This window comes from Empidonax traillii, unplaced genomic scaffold (genome assembly GCF_003031625.1).
Source record: "Empidonax traillii isolate 1590-97213 ecotype Southwest subspecies unplaced genomic scaffold, ASM303162v1 scaffold469:size586335, whole genome shotgun sequence".
NCBI classification, from domain to species: Eukaryota; Metazoa; Chordata; class Aves; order Passeriformes; family Tyrannidae; genus Empidonax; species Empidonax traillii.
The window spans coordinates 396,773-414,005 of NW_020955662.1; the positions used below are offsets into that span (position 1 = coordinate 396,773).

At 39.3% G+C, this 17,233-nt stretch overlaps 1 protein-coding gene across 6 annotated transcripts in view; it reads right to left on the reverse strand.

Annotated features, from left to right (window-relative positions):
- Nucleotides 1-3,428: 3,428 nt before the first annotated feature.
- GABRB3 (gamma-aminobutyric acid type A receptor beta3 subunit) overlaps nucleotides 3,429-17,233 on the reverse strand; it is a 117,314-nt gene continuing 103,509 nt past the window's right edge. For all 6 annotated transcript variants that reach the window (XM_027895798.1, XM_027895802.1, XM_027895799.1 and 3 more), the window contains one exon: nucleotides 3,429-7,416. In XM_027895798.1, coding sequence (XP_027751599.1) covers nucleotides 7,066-7,416 — 351 coding nt within the window. In that variant the 3' untranslated portion in view covers nucleotides 3,429-7,065. The remainder of the gene's footprint in view (nucleotides 7,417-17,233) is intronic.

Genomic DNA, 17,233 nt, shown 5'->3' on the forward strand with positions numbered 1-17,233 from the left:
ATTTCTCTCTTGTGCTCCCTACCACGTGCAAACTTCAAGCACAGCAACTCCAGCTGCAGAGCACTGTGCAACAGCACTGCTTGTGCACACAGTTCCCTTTGCTCAAATCATTCTCTGGAGACGGTTTTGCAGACAGTCAAAGAAATAAAACTAAAAATGTTGGCTTGAAACTCCAAATGTGTGCTTTAAATAGCCCTCGGAATGATAGTGTGTGTTTCTGTTGATTATAAATAGAGTCTATAATGATAGAGGGACTAACTAGATGCCTCAAATGAATATGCTATGTGAGATGGAATGAATTCAGCCTGTGCGTCCTTTGCAGTGGCAGGAGTATTGCACAGCTCTGCAGGGCAAAGCAGCATGTGTTATGTGCAACTGTCTAGAGGCAGTGGCAAGAAATAAAGTTTAGGGAGAATCCATGCCCTGAAGGTGCTCACAGATGTATGCTTGGCACCCAAAGCCTTTTCATGACAGGAGGCTCCCCTCCATCTAAGATGCAGTTAGATGTAGTGCTTTTGTCAGCTCTTTACATCAGAGGCAGATGCCTGGAGCTCTGGCCCAAATAGTGCTCTGGGTCATGTCCTGGGACTGTTCTCAGCTGAGTTGGGATGTACATCAAAACTCTCCAGCTGCTCAGCTAAGAAGAAAGACCTTTGAAAGCAAGTGGAGGACAAGTGTTTGACTCCAGCCTAGCTCTTAGCCTGCCTGCATGGGGAGATTTACTGCGTGCTGATTCCTGCTCCTGCAGTTGTTTGTGCCTTTCACATTAAATATTATCAAAGGAAAAAAGATGTAAAGGCTGTTGCTAGAAATTTTAAATACCTTTGCATCTATCTACATTACTTGTATTTTGGATTGCAAACTCTTTAAGAGTAGCTCTAGGCAGGAAATTTTGTACCAAATTACTTCTGTCCCTGTAGATTAGACGTATAACCTGAAGCAAAATTTGAGCCTAGGTGAACGGGGAGAGGTTCTTAATTGCCTGACAGCCTGCAAATTCCCCTTTTTCTAGTAGTTTTCAAAGGATGGGGAAACAGATCCCTAGTGGCACTGCTGGCATTTTAGGAGGAGGTGTGAAGCAGCAGATAGTTATTAGACTAATATAACATCTGATTTATGAGAGACTTTCTAACAAGTGGAAGATATAACGGTACAGCAGAGTAAGTCAGCACTTGGCAGCACACGTCTGCAGGCCTGGGCTCTCTGTAACCTGTAGATGGGTGATTAACCTAGTGCAGGGGTAATGTAAACTCTGATCAGATGAAGGCGATGCAGATGAAGGATGGAAGAAATGCCCAGGAAAGTACTGCTGAACAGTTTTAAAGGATTTAGAAAAACTCCCCATGCTCTGTCCCAGACTCCCAACTACATTCATATAAAGAGCATCAGCACCTGGAGACTCTTGAAGGCTAGAACATAAAGTGAAATATATTTAAATACAATATTAGAACGAATAACCTAAAGATTACTATGATGTATCATAGCCCCAAGTACACATACTGTTTGCCCATGTGCCTTCTGACAGCCAGGAGAACAGCTACTTTATCTCCAGGTTTTTGCAGCAGGAGCAGTAACAGCTGAAAGAACCCAACTGCTGTGATAAGCTGGGGGATAATTCAGAGTTTAGCCTAAGGCTCCCTCTGGAGTTAAAGGAGAGAGATCGGTGATTCCAAGGAGGTATTCAGAGCTAGGGTCAGAGTGATTTTGGGGAGCTGTCTAGAGAAAACTCAGAGAGGTGCTCTTCCTTTGCCTCACTGGAGGAATCTCAGTGCACGCACCACTTTCTAGGTTTTCCCTTGTTTCCATGGAAGAACAAAACTTGTTAATATATATTAGGCTGCAGTGCTGGAAAAAGACATACCACACAAAACATTGCAAAGGCAAGGGATATTGCCCAAACAAATATTGTTCTTACTTAAGCATTACGTGAAGTTCAGTAATTAGGCAAAGATTTAAACTCTGGCTGATTTTACGGGTAATTGTTTCTTCTTTTTGTACTATTACATATCATATCCACGTGGATTTATTTTTCAAATATGACAAGTGATGCTGCTTGTTGGGTAAGCTGCCAAAGGGTTTGATTTTAAGAAGGTGTACATCTGAGTACACAAGTCAGGCTCTCACAATCTATAAGAAACACATAAATTAAACACCCAAAATCTGAAATAATTTCTGAAAAGCTTAGACCCTGTATCTGGAGGAGTTGGAAGGCACCTATGAGAGATTCTTTATTCAAAACCAGTTTCTAGAAGCCTTGAGATTGCCATTGCTTCTTGTTTAGTTTTCAACTCTCTGCTGTACCTCTATTAGCAGGGGGCACTTGCTGTTGTAGCAGTTACGACCATAAAACCAGTATTTGTGGAAGCAGTCTTGATATTAACAGGACCATAACTATTTGGGGAAAAGAACCAATCGTTTCTACTAGAAACTGAACTCCCTTGATGTAATGAGTAGTACTTAAGCAACCAATCAATCTTTATCTATACATCATCTCTAAAATACAAAAAGAAATGCATCTCTTATCATATATTTCCAATCAGAAACCTAAGTTTGCTACATTGTTAATTTTTTGTACCTACAATGCAGGTTGGATTGGAAAAAATAGATCATAGAAGTTACTTACGATCCAGGAAGCACTGCTAAAAGTGAGCAGAAATGTGCAGAAATCAGAGGAGCTTTCAAAGGCCATTACATCTATGGTGCTGAATATTTTATCTACTTCTAAAAGCTATGACACATATCATTAGTTACTATGAGATTTAAGAAAGCATGTGACAGATTGTTCCTGCTTTCCAAATTTTCCAGTTTGTTTTGGGGGAAGGGGTTGTAGAACTGATGACAAGGTGTCTTTAAAATCCCCTCTTGGAATCTTGTCTGCATCCTGACTCCTAAAAAATAACTTACTAATATTTATCAATAAGAAGTGTAATGAACACAATTAACAGTCCTGATACAATTAGCATAGCAGGAGAAAGTATCATGTTTGTTTTTTAAATATTTATTATTCAATTACTGAAACAAATAAAAAATCACTGTCTTGTTTTGTTATCAAAAACTTTTTTGCCTCCAGGACAGAATGAAGCAAAAGAAGGGCTTTTTCATATAAAGCACAGAACAAACTTTCTGCTCTTAACTGGCAATGTCCCAGCTTGAAGACAGATTGGTTTGCTATTGAGAATCTTGCTAAGTCAGGGGATGCAGTTTTTCCCTCTTCCTTGATCTACTGTATAAAACATCAGGAAATATAGTCATTTAATGTTTAAAATATCTTCTGCTACATGTGTAGCAATAAGAAAATTCTTTCTTTTTTTTCCTAAAAAATGCGTAAGACTAACCATTACATGATATTTAACATGCAATTAAATATTAAAATTTAGCTAAACAGTCATTACACTCCCTCCATCCCCAGAAAAAAGAAGCGCAAAAAATCATTAAATCCTTTTTAATAAATTAATATTCATTCATCAATATTTTCATAAAGCATCTCTTCATCATTCCATTTTACTATTCCTTTTTTTTTCACTGCTGAAGAATACCAAAAATACATAGATGTGCCTTAAGCAAAAAGGACTCGGTTTTAGCTTATCTTTACAATGGGATGAAATTTCTACTGTTTATTGACCCTTTGGGCTATAACAGATGATAGTTCCACTTTTCTTTTTTTTCTTTTTAAAGCCTTTTACAAACAAATGATGTGCAAATGTTATTTATAGTAGTGGTAAGTTACAAAGGAGTTAATTAGCTATGAAAGACATAAATCTGGTGTGATTTGATTAAAATTACCATTTTTAGTCTTAAAGCCATGTATGTTTAAAATAATATGCTGCAGCTAGCACACAGGGATAAAAGCCAGAAAATGGGAGGTCAAGGCAAACACTGTTCTTAACACCTATGTGTGTGTGTGTGTGTGTGTGTGTGTGTGTGTGTGTGTGTGTAAGAAGTTGTTTTGGGGCTGAAGGAAGGGAATTGGCAAAAAAAGGCACAAAAACGTGTGTGTAAGATGAAGTGCTAACCTTAAGTAAGATTTTCCTGGCTTTTTCAAGTCAAACCAAGACTTAGATCTGTTCAAGGTTAAAGCTGTTTGTGTCCCATGGAACTCAACTAGACCAATGAATGCGAAATCTTGTGAAAAAGCTGAAACGTGCGACTGCCCACTTTTTGCAACAAAAGACATGGTGGGGAGTGCAGTCTCTGAAAGGGGCTGCAGTAACATCCTGCCCTCCAGTTGTGCAAAGGGTAAGAGAGAGAGAAAGAGAGTCCTCAGGGACTCAGTTCTCTTGCCCATACAGGGTCCTGAAAAATCCACATTGTCTCTTTGCTCTGGTCAAACAGTAATTTTCCATATGCTTGGAAATTCTGGTTGAAGCCACTGAAGAACTGATTTCAGTGGGATTTGGAGCATACATTTCTATCACAATTAAAAAAAAATAAAAATCACTTACTATTGAAGATTTCTGCCTGATCACATGATTTCTAGGAGCTGGGGCTTGAATAGAAGAGAGAACCGTCATTAAATCATGAGGGCAGGACCACTCTCTTCTTGAATTTCATTTTCAGCATAGTTATTTAGGACACTCACTGGAAGACTTGCTAGGACATCATTTCAGTAGGGCAATTTTTCTAAAGCAAATCCTACTATTTATAATTTTTATTAAAATCAGATGGTTTTCTTTAAATATATTTTGCTATTAAGATAAACACTGGGGAAGGTTTTTCAACAATTCTATCTAATATGTACTTTGGGAGAGTGTTAATTGCTAGTTACTTTGATTACAGTGTTGACAATGGTCTCTATAATCCCTTCACAGTTTGAAGAGCTATTAGAGAGCTTACAATACATTATGGTTTACCAATGGGACTTAATACTGAGGAGCTTTTAAACAACAACTTTTTCTGCTCCAGCTATACAGGTTCCTTTGAGGCTCTTCATATTGTATAGTTGTCTGCAGATACAGTGCTTAAAAACTGCAGTTCCAGTCACTTCGCACCACTGCCAAGGGTGCAGCAGGACTGCGGCGCTGATCCTGCCCACGCCAGCAGCTGGGGTTAAAGTGACCACGCCAGCAGCTGGGGATCGCACGGCAGCTTCGCTGCAAGGCAACTGTGGGAGCCCAGTCATGCTCCCAGGGTGGAACTGAAACGCAGGCTTTGCAAACCAGGTTTATCTGTGCTGAATTTCGGTTCAGAGCAAAGTTTCGCAGTTCAGCTGCAAATAGGGGTGGGAACAGTAATGGACTGTAAAGGCAGCAACACAAGTATCATTGCTCTACTCACTGGTAAATTAGCACTAGTAAGAACATGGGCCATTACAGAGCCAAGGCAGCCTTTTCAGTTTCATCCCTTTTTGGTGTTTTTGCTAGATGCTTATCCACACATATTTTCTCCCATAGAAGTCTCTAACTATTATCCAAATCTCTCTATCTGTCAGAATATCCCATCGATGTCCGGAGGAATTCCAGACACAGAGAACTGGCAGGGCTAAGCCTGTATTGTGTTCTTTTAGATCTATTTATGCTACTGTATTTCTTGTTATTTGAGAATGTACATGATAGAAACACTGTTTACAAAAAATATATCTTCTCTTCTTTAGAAAGGTTTAGTTCTGATAAATAACAGATTAAGTTTACAGATCTGAAATCGGCATACCTTGACAACTACAATCTACTAGACTGAAAAAAGTTGGAATCCCTGTGAGGGAACAAATTGGGATGAAAACCAAAGGGGTAACATTTACATGAAGGATATGTTAGAACATAGTTAATGCTGAAAAAAACCCATACTCCTGTGATCTGTGATGGCAGCACACTACCTTGGTAAGTGTGGGTGTATATACTTGCAGTATATAAATAAATTATGAAAGTGCTCCATTACCGAATCAAAGTATCGGAAGTGCTCTATTTGCTCAACTCTAGAGAATAAAAAGTTATAACATCACAGAAACAAAAATATGACATAACATGCAGTCACAATAGCAAGCACGGGGAAGAAAAATATTGACAAAATATACTTATATGCATATTATGCAAATATATTTTACATTAACATACAATGTTATAAGAATGTTAAATAATATGAATGCATGTTTAAAAAAGGCTACAGCTAGATGATTCCATGTTGAAATAAATAACCTGAGACATCCTCTACACTTTCACTGGAATAACAATCTTTAAATCTATAGCAGATGTAGAACACATTGACAGTAGTTGAATTCTCAGCTATATTATACTAAAAATGTGCTGTTCTCTTTCAAAATGACATGGCAGCTGGAACCAGTCCAAGGGAAGGAAAAAGTGCTGTACATTTACAGTACTTACAGAAGATTCATTTCACTGTTGATGGACACTTAAAATGCATGTTTGAAACATTATAAACCTGTATATGTCTCCAAAGACCTACAACACTCCCATGATCAGCTTGCTTACTGCAGAAGAGAAAGCCAGAGATCACTAAAAATGATGCCCATTCAGAACTGGGAAAAAAATACATTATAATATATATGAACTCAAGAAATTTTAGCCAAGAAAAATAAATCTGGAATGATGAAATCATAGTTGATGGATCTGCAATAAAAATAACTTATTTTAAACTTACCAGTGTGACTCTACTGCTTTATGATTAGTGTGTATGGCAGCACTTACAAATGATGTTACTTAATACTGACTTTATACATGAATACAGCTGTTTGAAAATTTCTATGACAGTCAAAGTTTTGTAGTGATAATATACAACACTTTCTCAAGGCTTGTTGTCAAAGGTGTTTGACACCACCTGCCTTTTGATTTAAAAAGTTCCTCTGAAGTGCATTCTATGTTGGAGTGTCCATAAACTCAGAATGAATGTGTTCATGTGTGTGTGCATACATATACTTTTGCTTTGCAGTATGTGCTTTAAGTACACACAATTCTTTGCTACATGTATTCACACATACATGAATATGGTCTACATAGTAAAAGTTCATATATATATTTTTTATATATAAATATATATAAAAATATATATATAAACTCTGCAGGCAAGTAGTACTTCACTTGTTATAACTGAAGTCCTTTAAAAAAACTCAGTCATTCAGTTAACATAGTATAGCCAGTAAATTAAGTTGAAAAGAGAAAATGTGAATGGAAACACCATTCTTGACCATCTGTCGATGGCATTCACATCCGTTAGATCGGGGATTTTTATTTTCAGTTGCGAAGACCTTCTTCGTAAATGGCCCCTCTTGCTATGAGAGCCTGTTCTTTCTGAAGGACGCCTTCCAAAGCTTTCACGATGTGAGCTTTGTTTTCTGTATTGGATTCCTGAGTTGTCAAAGGATATGGTTGAATTTCGGGCTTCCGTAATGCTGGTGGTGACCTCGTTGCTTGCCACCTCGTTGTGAATTTCAAGTGATGTTAGCAGAATGTTTCCGTGGGTGTCCACCTAGGAGGCAAAAATAGATATATAAATTCTTTCAAAAGACTTGACATCAATCAGGAGAATGTGCATGTATGCAAGCCTCCAGACCTATATATGTTTTACAAAATAATGTATTAATTTTAAGCATGTGATAGTTTTAAAAAAAAATGGCACTACCCATCTTCTTAAAATTAGGCAAGTAGTTAAATACTTTTACAAACAGGGTTATCATCATACTACCAAAAATCCAGTACAAAAACATAGTGAGCAAGCTCAACCATTTTCTGGTTACATTTTCTATGTGAGTGATCTTGAAAAGCAATGAACTTAGACATAGAGGAAGGCTGCTGAGGAAATAGGTGGCATTCTTCCCTTCCACCTCCATATCCCAGAGGCAGTAAGTACAGGTGAGCAATGCAATGCCATTTTCAGAATTAAGAAGAAGGTTCTGATCATTTAGTCTTTAACAAACTCTGGACCAGACTCTCCAGTCCTCCTGAGTAGCCAAAGAGGAGCAGCACAGAGTTGGGCATGGCTCCTTCAATTCATAAAAACTTCCAGTTCCCATGAGTGGCACTGATGAGAAGTTCCAAGCAATGCTGTCTTAGTCAGTATTCAGTAGCTTCAGCGGTGGGGCAGTACATCACCTGTGCTCCATGCCCTGCATGCTGAAGGATGTGCAGACAACACAACTGATGCAGGAATCAGCTCCAACTTTTCTGCAAGTTTTGGGGCAAGGAAAATGATGGCTGAAGGTAAAATAAAGGCTCTGTGCTGGGTACTTTCAGACACCTAATGCACGTGTGGCTCTGTTCAAGAGAATTTAGTTCTCCATGTCAGAAATAGATAATGAATCATGGAATACATGATAATTTTCATTTTTACATATGCAATTTATTCATCCACAATTCATCCTGCAATTAATAGATTTTTCTAACCTGCCACATGATCTCACTGTGTTAACTGTGTAGCACTTGAACATTTCATCCTGGAAGCATCTGTTTAAAAGTGGTTGTAAAAACAGACTATTGTCAGGGCCTTCTGAAGTTTGCACAGTCATCTGATACCACGTCCTTTGCAAGCTTTGTGTGATGCATTAAAAGTATGAATAGTTATGTGTCTGTCCATATGCATTTAACTTTTTTCAGTCTTGTTAAAATTCTGTGAAATGGATATTTCTTTCATCAATTATTGATGCTTTGGCTTCTCTCTTCTCAGGGAAGACATTTATGATGGTATATTAGCGATGCTTTGCCAGGCTGCTGGCAAATGGAAAAAGAATATAAAATGCTATGAGTGATATACAAGCAGGTAGAAAAAAAAAATCCTAAGGTGTCTAAAAAATCCTGCTGCTGTAAGCCATGGCACATTATGCTGATGAGTGCCTATAAACAAAAGTAAGTAACATGAACCAAAATACTTTGGTGGAGAGGCCTCAGTGGTGATTAAGAAGAATTTAGTTTCTCCATGGCAGAAACCCTTTGGGTACAAAAGTAAGAGCCTGAGGTTTGTAGAAAGGAGTTCATACTGTTGAGCAGGATCTGTAACCAGGGAATAAACACAAGTGTAAAATACAGCCATGGATATCATCACTGCTTAAGGTAGTCTCTGGAAAAAATTACTCAGTTTCCTCCGTTATTTTTTTCCCACAAAGTGGAAAAATTATGATCAGGATGCATAAAATATCTCCACAATCTCCATATTCCTCATGAAACTTAAAACTAAATCTCTCATCTAGACCTCCATGGCATCATATGACATCTCCCTTCCCACCTCCTCCTAGGCTTTCAGAAATGTCCCTCAGCTTACTAAAAATGCCATAGCAGGGACCATTTTGCTGGGCTTTACCCTGAGAGCCCTGCCTTCCCCTTGCAGGTCTCTCCTCCCTTTCCTTCCACCACCACAGATGTCAGCTGCTCTTTCCCTTAGGACTTCCTGATCTCCTCTGATTCTGACTACCACTACTTACACACAGGCATCAGCACATCCATGGGTACTTTGTCCTTCTACACCGAGCCTGGACTGTTGTGAGCTGTCAGCTGAAAGCTTGTATTACGGAGGGTACGCTTACGTATTCACGCTTCTCCTGCCCAAGGCATTAATTTTATTCCACTTATTTCCTTGCATTGCATAGCCTTCTTCACTTCATCTGCCAACTTTACATGCCACCCTAACATAGCTTCTGCCTTTGATATGCCAATGATGCTGCCACTTTTCACTGCTTGTCACTGCATCTAGAAATCAAGCCAGAAAGGTGCTCAAGCAAGTGGTAATGTTTGTGTAAATTCTTTGTCTGAAGATACCATTATGTCCTCAGAAGCTCCAAGACAGCATATATTTTCTCAAAATTTCAAATGAAACATATTTGGAAACATACTTTTGAAATGCCTCTCTTTGCTAATGGAGCAATGAGCTTGCATGTCAAATAGAAGGATGGAGCAGATAGAAAGAAGAAGGGGTCTGAAGAAAGTTAATCAGGCTCTCGTCCACAGATACTCTTGATATTTATTCCCTCAGATTGATTCCTTCAGAGGTTTTGGATACACCACCTAAGACCTCAACAACATTAGAGCACTAGATGCTAATACTTTGTGACAATCTTAAGGTGATGTCTTGAAGTATGACTACTTAATGCATGCAGTATGTTAAAAAGTATTTGCACACAAACATGACTTCTGAATGATTTAAGCAATGATTTAAATTACTTTGACAAAGGTACACAAGCTCTCTCAACGAATAAAGAAGCAAACCAATAATGGCAGAGTATCCTGTGCAAGTCGGCTCACGTTTGCCTCAATATACAGGGAAGGCAAAATCCTCTATGAGTGAGCATGAGTGTTGTTCAGTGGCTCCAGGGAAAATGTTATCCCGGGTATATATATAAAGAAAAGTAGGTGAAAGGATTACAGTCAGTCATGGCTACACATGAAAAACCAGGCCAATGTCTTTGATAAAACTTTCATGTTATTCCTTGGAATATAATTTTATCACCTGGCTCAAAAATATCACTGTGCACTGGAAATTTTCTCCAAAATGTTAACACAGGCTTTACTCTCAAACGCTCTTTTAAACTCCAGAAATGACATTGTGGATTTGGACAATTTCCCCTCACTCCTTACCATCCTTCTTTAACCTGAAGCCATTCCTTCCCATTTCCCCACTGTGATCTCTTGTTGGTTCTCACCAACACAAGCAAGGGCCGGTTGTTTCCATGGAGTGTTTCCCAGCGAGCTCATCAAAACAGATGAAAACAGCTGAGTACCAAAACATTAATTAATTCCCTGCTGAATCAGCATGGATATAAATATGCAAAACTAGTGCTCTTATTTCAGAATCAATTTTAATCAAACGCCATTCCTCTCACCTCTACAGCTCCTGCACCAGAGTGAAGTGACTGAATCTCACATAATTCCGTCTGGAGACTGACAAGCAGATTTACTTTTGAATGTTCACCATTTCTGAACTGTATTTGTATATGTAATACGTATATGTATTTCATACGTATTACAGTACAAATGAAAAATTGGAAGACTCCAGCACTCTAATGTCATTACACAAAAATGACTGTAGCCCACCTAACTGAAGCCAGAAAGAGGAGAATTTAGATAACATTCACAAAGAACCAAGTCCTCGCCCTTGGAGGAACATCACATCACCAAGCAGATTGCATGTTACAGGTCCAAAACTTTTATGCCCTTTAACATTTGGAAAGTCCTGAAGTCTTAATTCTACCCAAGATCCAGGCTCATTTAGATGTTAGGTATTCTGTTTTTAAGAAATAAAATACAACAGCTGCTGTTGAATACCTTTCTCCAGTCAAGATGATTGGAAAACTTCAGCTTTAATGCCAGTTCGAACACACTTTACTAGGGTCAGAAAACTACAGTAAGGCTTGATTTATTATTAGGTAGTGTCTGAATTGTTTCATGTACATTTAGCTCGCTGTTTAATATTCCATAAATTTTAAGAAGTATGTTATAATAAAATCTCTTCTTTCTTGTAAGTCTTTCACTCTACTACACAAAAAGAGGAAATGTTGTGCTCAAAACCCATAGGTATGTTTAGTAGTTCATGAATCTCAAATTTTTAAATACCATGTAAACACTTCCCATCATGTGCAATATAAGTGCAAATAACATCATGAAAACCTGTCTCTGTAGTTAGTCTTAAATTATTTTACAACAAAATTAGTACTCAAGTACATAGACAATCACAGAATATTCTGAGTTAGAAGGGACTCATAAGTATCAATAAAGTCACACTCCACTGCACAGGACAGCCCCAAGTGTGCCTAAGAGCACTGTCCAAACACTTCTTGAACTCAGACAGGCTTGGTGCTGTGACCACTTCCCTGGGAAGCCTGTTCCACTGCCCAACCACTCTTTGGATGAAAAACATTTTCCCAGTATCCAACCTAAACCTCCCTTGACACCGCTTCAGGCCACTACCTTGGATCCTGTCACTGGTCAAGAGAGAAAATAGATCAGTGCCTGCCCCTCTGTTTCCGCTGTGTCCAAGAGCACTGGTCTGCAGATAGGGCACTGCGGAACCACACTAGTGACAAGTCGTCCGCCTGAAGTAACCCCATTCACCCCTTTGTGCCCAATCTGTGAGCCAATTGCTCACCCAATGCATGATGTGTTTATCCAGCTGAATGATGGACATTTTGTCCAGAAGGATACTGTGAGAGCTGGTATCAAAAGCTTTTGGGTGAAAACCAAGAGATTGCATCAACTGGTTTTCCTTGATCATTGTCCCACAAAATAGATCTCCACTTGAAATGATAATAAAATGGAAATTATTTTTGGTATAAATTGTAACCTAGGCTCCAGCTACCTGATTTCCACCTGATTTGCTTTGGTGCAAGTGTCAGTGGTTTTGCAAAGGGTAAACTATGTGATAGCAGTTTTCATCATCTTTACTTATGCATAAATGGCTTTACAATATGTAGAAAAGTATGCAATCAGGCCCCAAGTGTTATCTGTGCTTAAAGCTAAATTCATTGACCATGTTATGCCTTGGATATTTTAAAAATAATTTAAAACTGCAAGCAAAACAAAAATTATAGTGTTCTCCTTGAGTCTAAAAATTGATACGTCTCTCACTACCATTTAAATATGTTGCTCTTAATTAATAATGACAAAAAAAATGAAAGAGATAATTATGTTCTATCAGCCTAGTAGATGAGCCCAGGATACCTAGCAGAACTGGGTATGGAAAGATCTTGAAAAACAATGAAAGTATGAAGAAGAAAACTAATTAGGAACTTCCATATTATTATCACTGTCTAACAACTAATAATGAAGTTTGATAATTAACCTTGACGTATTAGAACATCAAGAGGAAGAAGGAGGAAATAAATGCATGGCCCTCCCTTGCCCTGTATTTCACATTGTCTGGACTCTTACAGTCTCTGGGCTGTACTGTGAATTGCACATACAATCCTTCTTACTTCCTCTGGATTTGAACGATTCATACTTGTGCTAAGTGGCTGCAAAACAAAATTAATACATGTATGATTCTCACAGTGCACACTGAACATCCCCATCATAAACTACAGGATTCTTCCCACAAGTTCTTCCCACAAGAACTGTGCTCATCACCCTTGACAGATATATTTCAAAATTTGGCACCTACTCATCACACTCATGTTTCAAAAATATCCCACTGCTCAAAACAGAATTGCAAAAAGTCTCCAGGAAAGATGAAGATGCACAGGAGAATACTGCCAGCTTTCCTATTCTCATACTTTCCAATTTAAACTGAGTGATAATTCTGCCACAGTAGCCAACATATTAATTTTCAGAAAAAAATCCCACCTATGAGAAGGGTTGCTAAAATTAACAATTTTTTAAAAGTGCTAAGTAGATGTAAGTGGCCTGAGCCTCTATTCTCAGCAATGCCTGGTGGGAATCTGCTGCCTTGGCCGACAGTGAGAGTTTGAGCCAGGAATCTCCGAGCTAAAAAAACATACAGACACTGCCTGATGAGAAGGCCCTTTTTATAAAGGGTTATGCATTTTTTTTCTTCAATGGAAGCTCTTCCCACACGTCTGACAACCACAAGGGGTTGAAACTTGAATGAGCTTGTGCGATAGTTACCCTCCTGATTGATGTTCTAGGGCTGAAATTTTTGTCCCACCAAACTGAAAACATAAATTGCCACAGCTTGAAATAAGAAGCATTATTTTTAGCAGGGGACTGCAACATATCCCAGCCTCTGTGGATTGGCCCAGACGGAGCAATGTCCAAAACACATGCTCACCATCTGATTATACCAGTAGCCTCTATCACAAGAGTGAAAAACAAGTGAGAACAGGATTGCCTTAGAGCTGTCTCATGATGATTTAGTAGCAAATTAGGCTGTATCTGAGCCATACTTAAAAGGAACAATTTATGTATCAAAACTGAAAGTTTTGAGAGCTAAAAATGAAGCCTGGATCTGCCAGCACAAGCAGGAGAAACGGAACTGATTCGCAACAGTGGCGATCAATTTTCAAGGGAAAACATTTTTAGAGGTCACCCTTTCTGACAGTTTCTCCACGACTTTTATTTTGGCATCAATATCGTAGTCTGAAGAAATATTTTATGAAAAATAAAAATTCAGTTCTTCCTTTATCCAAGAGCTTACCCTCATATATGAAGCAGACTATCAAGGTTTTCAAAAAAGAGTTTTTGATCCAAAGCCGGTACATGTATGAAAACTGGTTATACACACAAAAAAAGCAGCATTCTATGTTTGTCTCCAGTAACTACGGTTTACTGGGATAAGCTGGAACACTTCAGTGAGGAATATTATTTACAGTGCATTATCTGAAATAAAATGTGATCCAAAAGTAGTCAAAAGAAGAGACAGCTAAGTGTGAAATTTTCTTTGTAGTCAGCTGCTGATCCACAGATGAGTCATTCATAAAGGATCACTCATATTTCATCTCATCACCATCTCTGAATCTTCTGAAACCTTTTCCAGAAGTTCAGTTTAGACAGACGTGCTTCAGTCATCATGCCACCTTCATCAGTGCCTCACCCAAGAACACAGGGCAGAGTTTTCCTCTCCCCACTGCTTGCTTTGTCACCTCTGCAACATGAGGACACTGGCTGTGCCATCTCCATGCTGCAAGAGCTCTTTCTTACACCTGGGGCTATTTGGCTTTTTGGCTTCAACACGCGGACAGAGCTGGACAGCAAACTGTAATGGGAGCAGTGAAGCGAACAGACAGCTCAGCAGGAGCAGGTGGTGGAACCCTCCTCAACACAGCAAGCCTTAGTGGTAGTGTATCAGGAATAACTCAAGAGAAAACTACCTAGAAGTCTGGTAGTGGTGTGGCACATCCATATCAGTAGCAGCAGCAACATGGAGGGTGGCTGTGCCAGTTGTGGCTTTTCAGACCTGTAATCTCTGACACGGGACCATGCTAATGCATGCATTAGAAAGGAGAGTTACTGAGCATGAAGAGTAACTGCTTTGCAAAGCAATTATCAAATAAAACACAAACATACCCACATCTGTGGGTTTTGTGGTCTAGAACATTTTTGTTAGTAAAACTCTCTTTCTTTACAGTGAAATAAGACTAGGAAAGCATAAAAAGCCCTTTTGCTGCTATAAGAGGAGTGTTTACAACCAGTGTAAAGCACCGCACTGTGAGGGCTGCTATGCCAAAGTGAACTCTGTCTCAGCCTGACCCAACACAAGAGAGAGACACTGCCTCAGTAGCACTCCTGGTCTTGGAAACCATAAGAGCAAAGCTTGAACTCAGGGCCTGAGCACCAGAAAATATGTTGAGCTGCCTCTGCTCTGCTAGTACTCTGCTAGTACTGCCTCCCAACACAAACAAGTGATTTCCACAGCACTGTAGCCCCTCCTGACTCAGGCTGGACCTGACGCAGCACAGAGTTGTCCTGTCACTACACCCACAAGATACAATATCTGATATGGACAATAAATGGACTAACGTTTGTTTGATTTTTCATTTGGTTTGATTTGGTTTATGTTTTGCTTTGTTTTTCCAGTACCCTGAGCTAGCACTCTAAATCAGTGACAGAGAGCTCAAGCACAAGCAAATTCAATTGCTAAAATAAAGCAACAACACAAATCAGTCCAAAATAGCAGTCAGAAATAAACTAATAATAATGCCTTCTTCCAGTTTTATATTTGAACCCTTTACAATCTTCTTTCCAGCACAGCATACACTTTGACAGCCATGAAATAGCAGTGACAGCTGCAAAGAGTGCTGCCTGCTTTTAGGCATTCTCCCTTTCTTTAAAAATGTCACTCAGCCACAAATCACATAAGATTTTGAGTATTTCCCAGGATTAGAACCCTTCCCTTTCTGAATGGAACTACTCTCCATGGAAGCCTGAAGCCTTACCAAAATCACAAACCCAATAATTTCACAGAACTTGCACAAAGTACTCTTCATCTGTGTCTCTAAGCCTCTCTTACTGTGCATTATGCTCTCCAGTCTGTGAGCCTCTCCCAGAACATCAGCACCTGAGTCCCAACTTTAAAGCAAGAAGCAAGCAACTGTTATTCCCAACAGATTCAATGATTTGCAAGAACCACCAATGGAGAGACTGGAAGGTAATCCCTCTTCACTGATCCTGAAGAGGTCTGAACCGAGGTTGTAGAGCTTTCAGATACTGTCTTCCATAGAAGTGTGTTCAAATCCCCAGCATGACAATCTGTCCTGCTACATCCATGCGTAGCTGTGCAGAATGGTGTATGATGGGTATGATCCAGAAGCATGGAAACCATTTTCATTTTCCTAATTCAGGGCTGCAGTGTCTCAAAGCCCTGGTAAACTCTCTTTGAAGTACGTCTGCCAGATGAATTTTCCCTGAGATGCTCATATTGAAATCAATGGGACCTCTTACCTGTTCTGACCAATTGCCTCTGCTTCGCTTTTGCCAGTGTTTCTGAAATGTGAAATTCAAATCTGACATCCTACATCCACTGAATCTGCATTTTCTGTCTATGCTTTGTTTCAAAGATTTCTGATTAGCTCTACCTAATGTTTCTGTCTGTTCCTGTTGCATGCTGGCACTGGTTCTCCAAAGGCACTGAATCCAGTAACTGCAACAAAGCTGTGTTCACTTTACCAGCTGAGGCCTAGGGACAGAATGTTTTCTACACAGAATGGGACCATATCTCATTATTTACCCTGTATCATTTGAACAGTAGTCACAGTCAGTATGAGTACATATGATTCTACAAAGCAAACAGAGTTCCTTTTTGCAGCTGGGACTCCAAGGGACAAAGTAACACACTCCTCTTTCAACTCCCATGTACTGAATTTGTGTCCTTATTTCATAGAATCATAGAACTGCTTAGGTTGATAAAGACCCCTAAGGTCATTGAGTCTGATCCTTAACCCGGCACTGCCTTGTTCATCACTAAATCATGTCCCCAAGGGCCACCACACACCTTCTGAACACTTCCAGGGATGGTGATTCCAACACTTCTTGGGACAGCCTGTTCCAATGCCTGACTCCCTTTTCTGTGAATAAATGTTTCCTCAGTATACAATCTCATCCTTCCCTTTTGCAACTTGAGGCCTCAGCTCTCATCCTGTCACTTGTCATGTTGGAGAAGAGATCGACTCCCACCGATCCCTGCCACACTACAGCCATGTCTCTAAGTGCCACATCTGCACATCTTTTAAGTATCTCCAGGGATGGTGATTCAACCACTTTCCTGGGCAGTTTGTTTCAATTTTTGACAACCGTTTCTGTGAAGAAATTTCTCATGCATGCATGGTTGATATCAAACCAGCAGAAAAATCAGAACAGTTCATAGTATTGCTTAGGATGGTCCAGAAGCAAAACAAAAGGTTGTAAGTCAA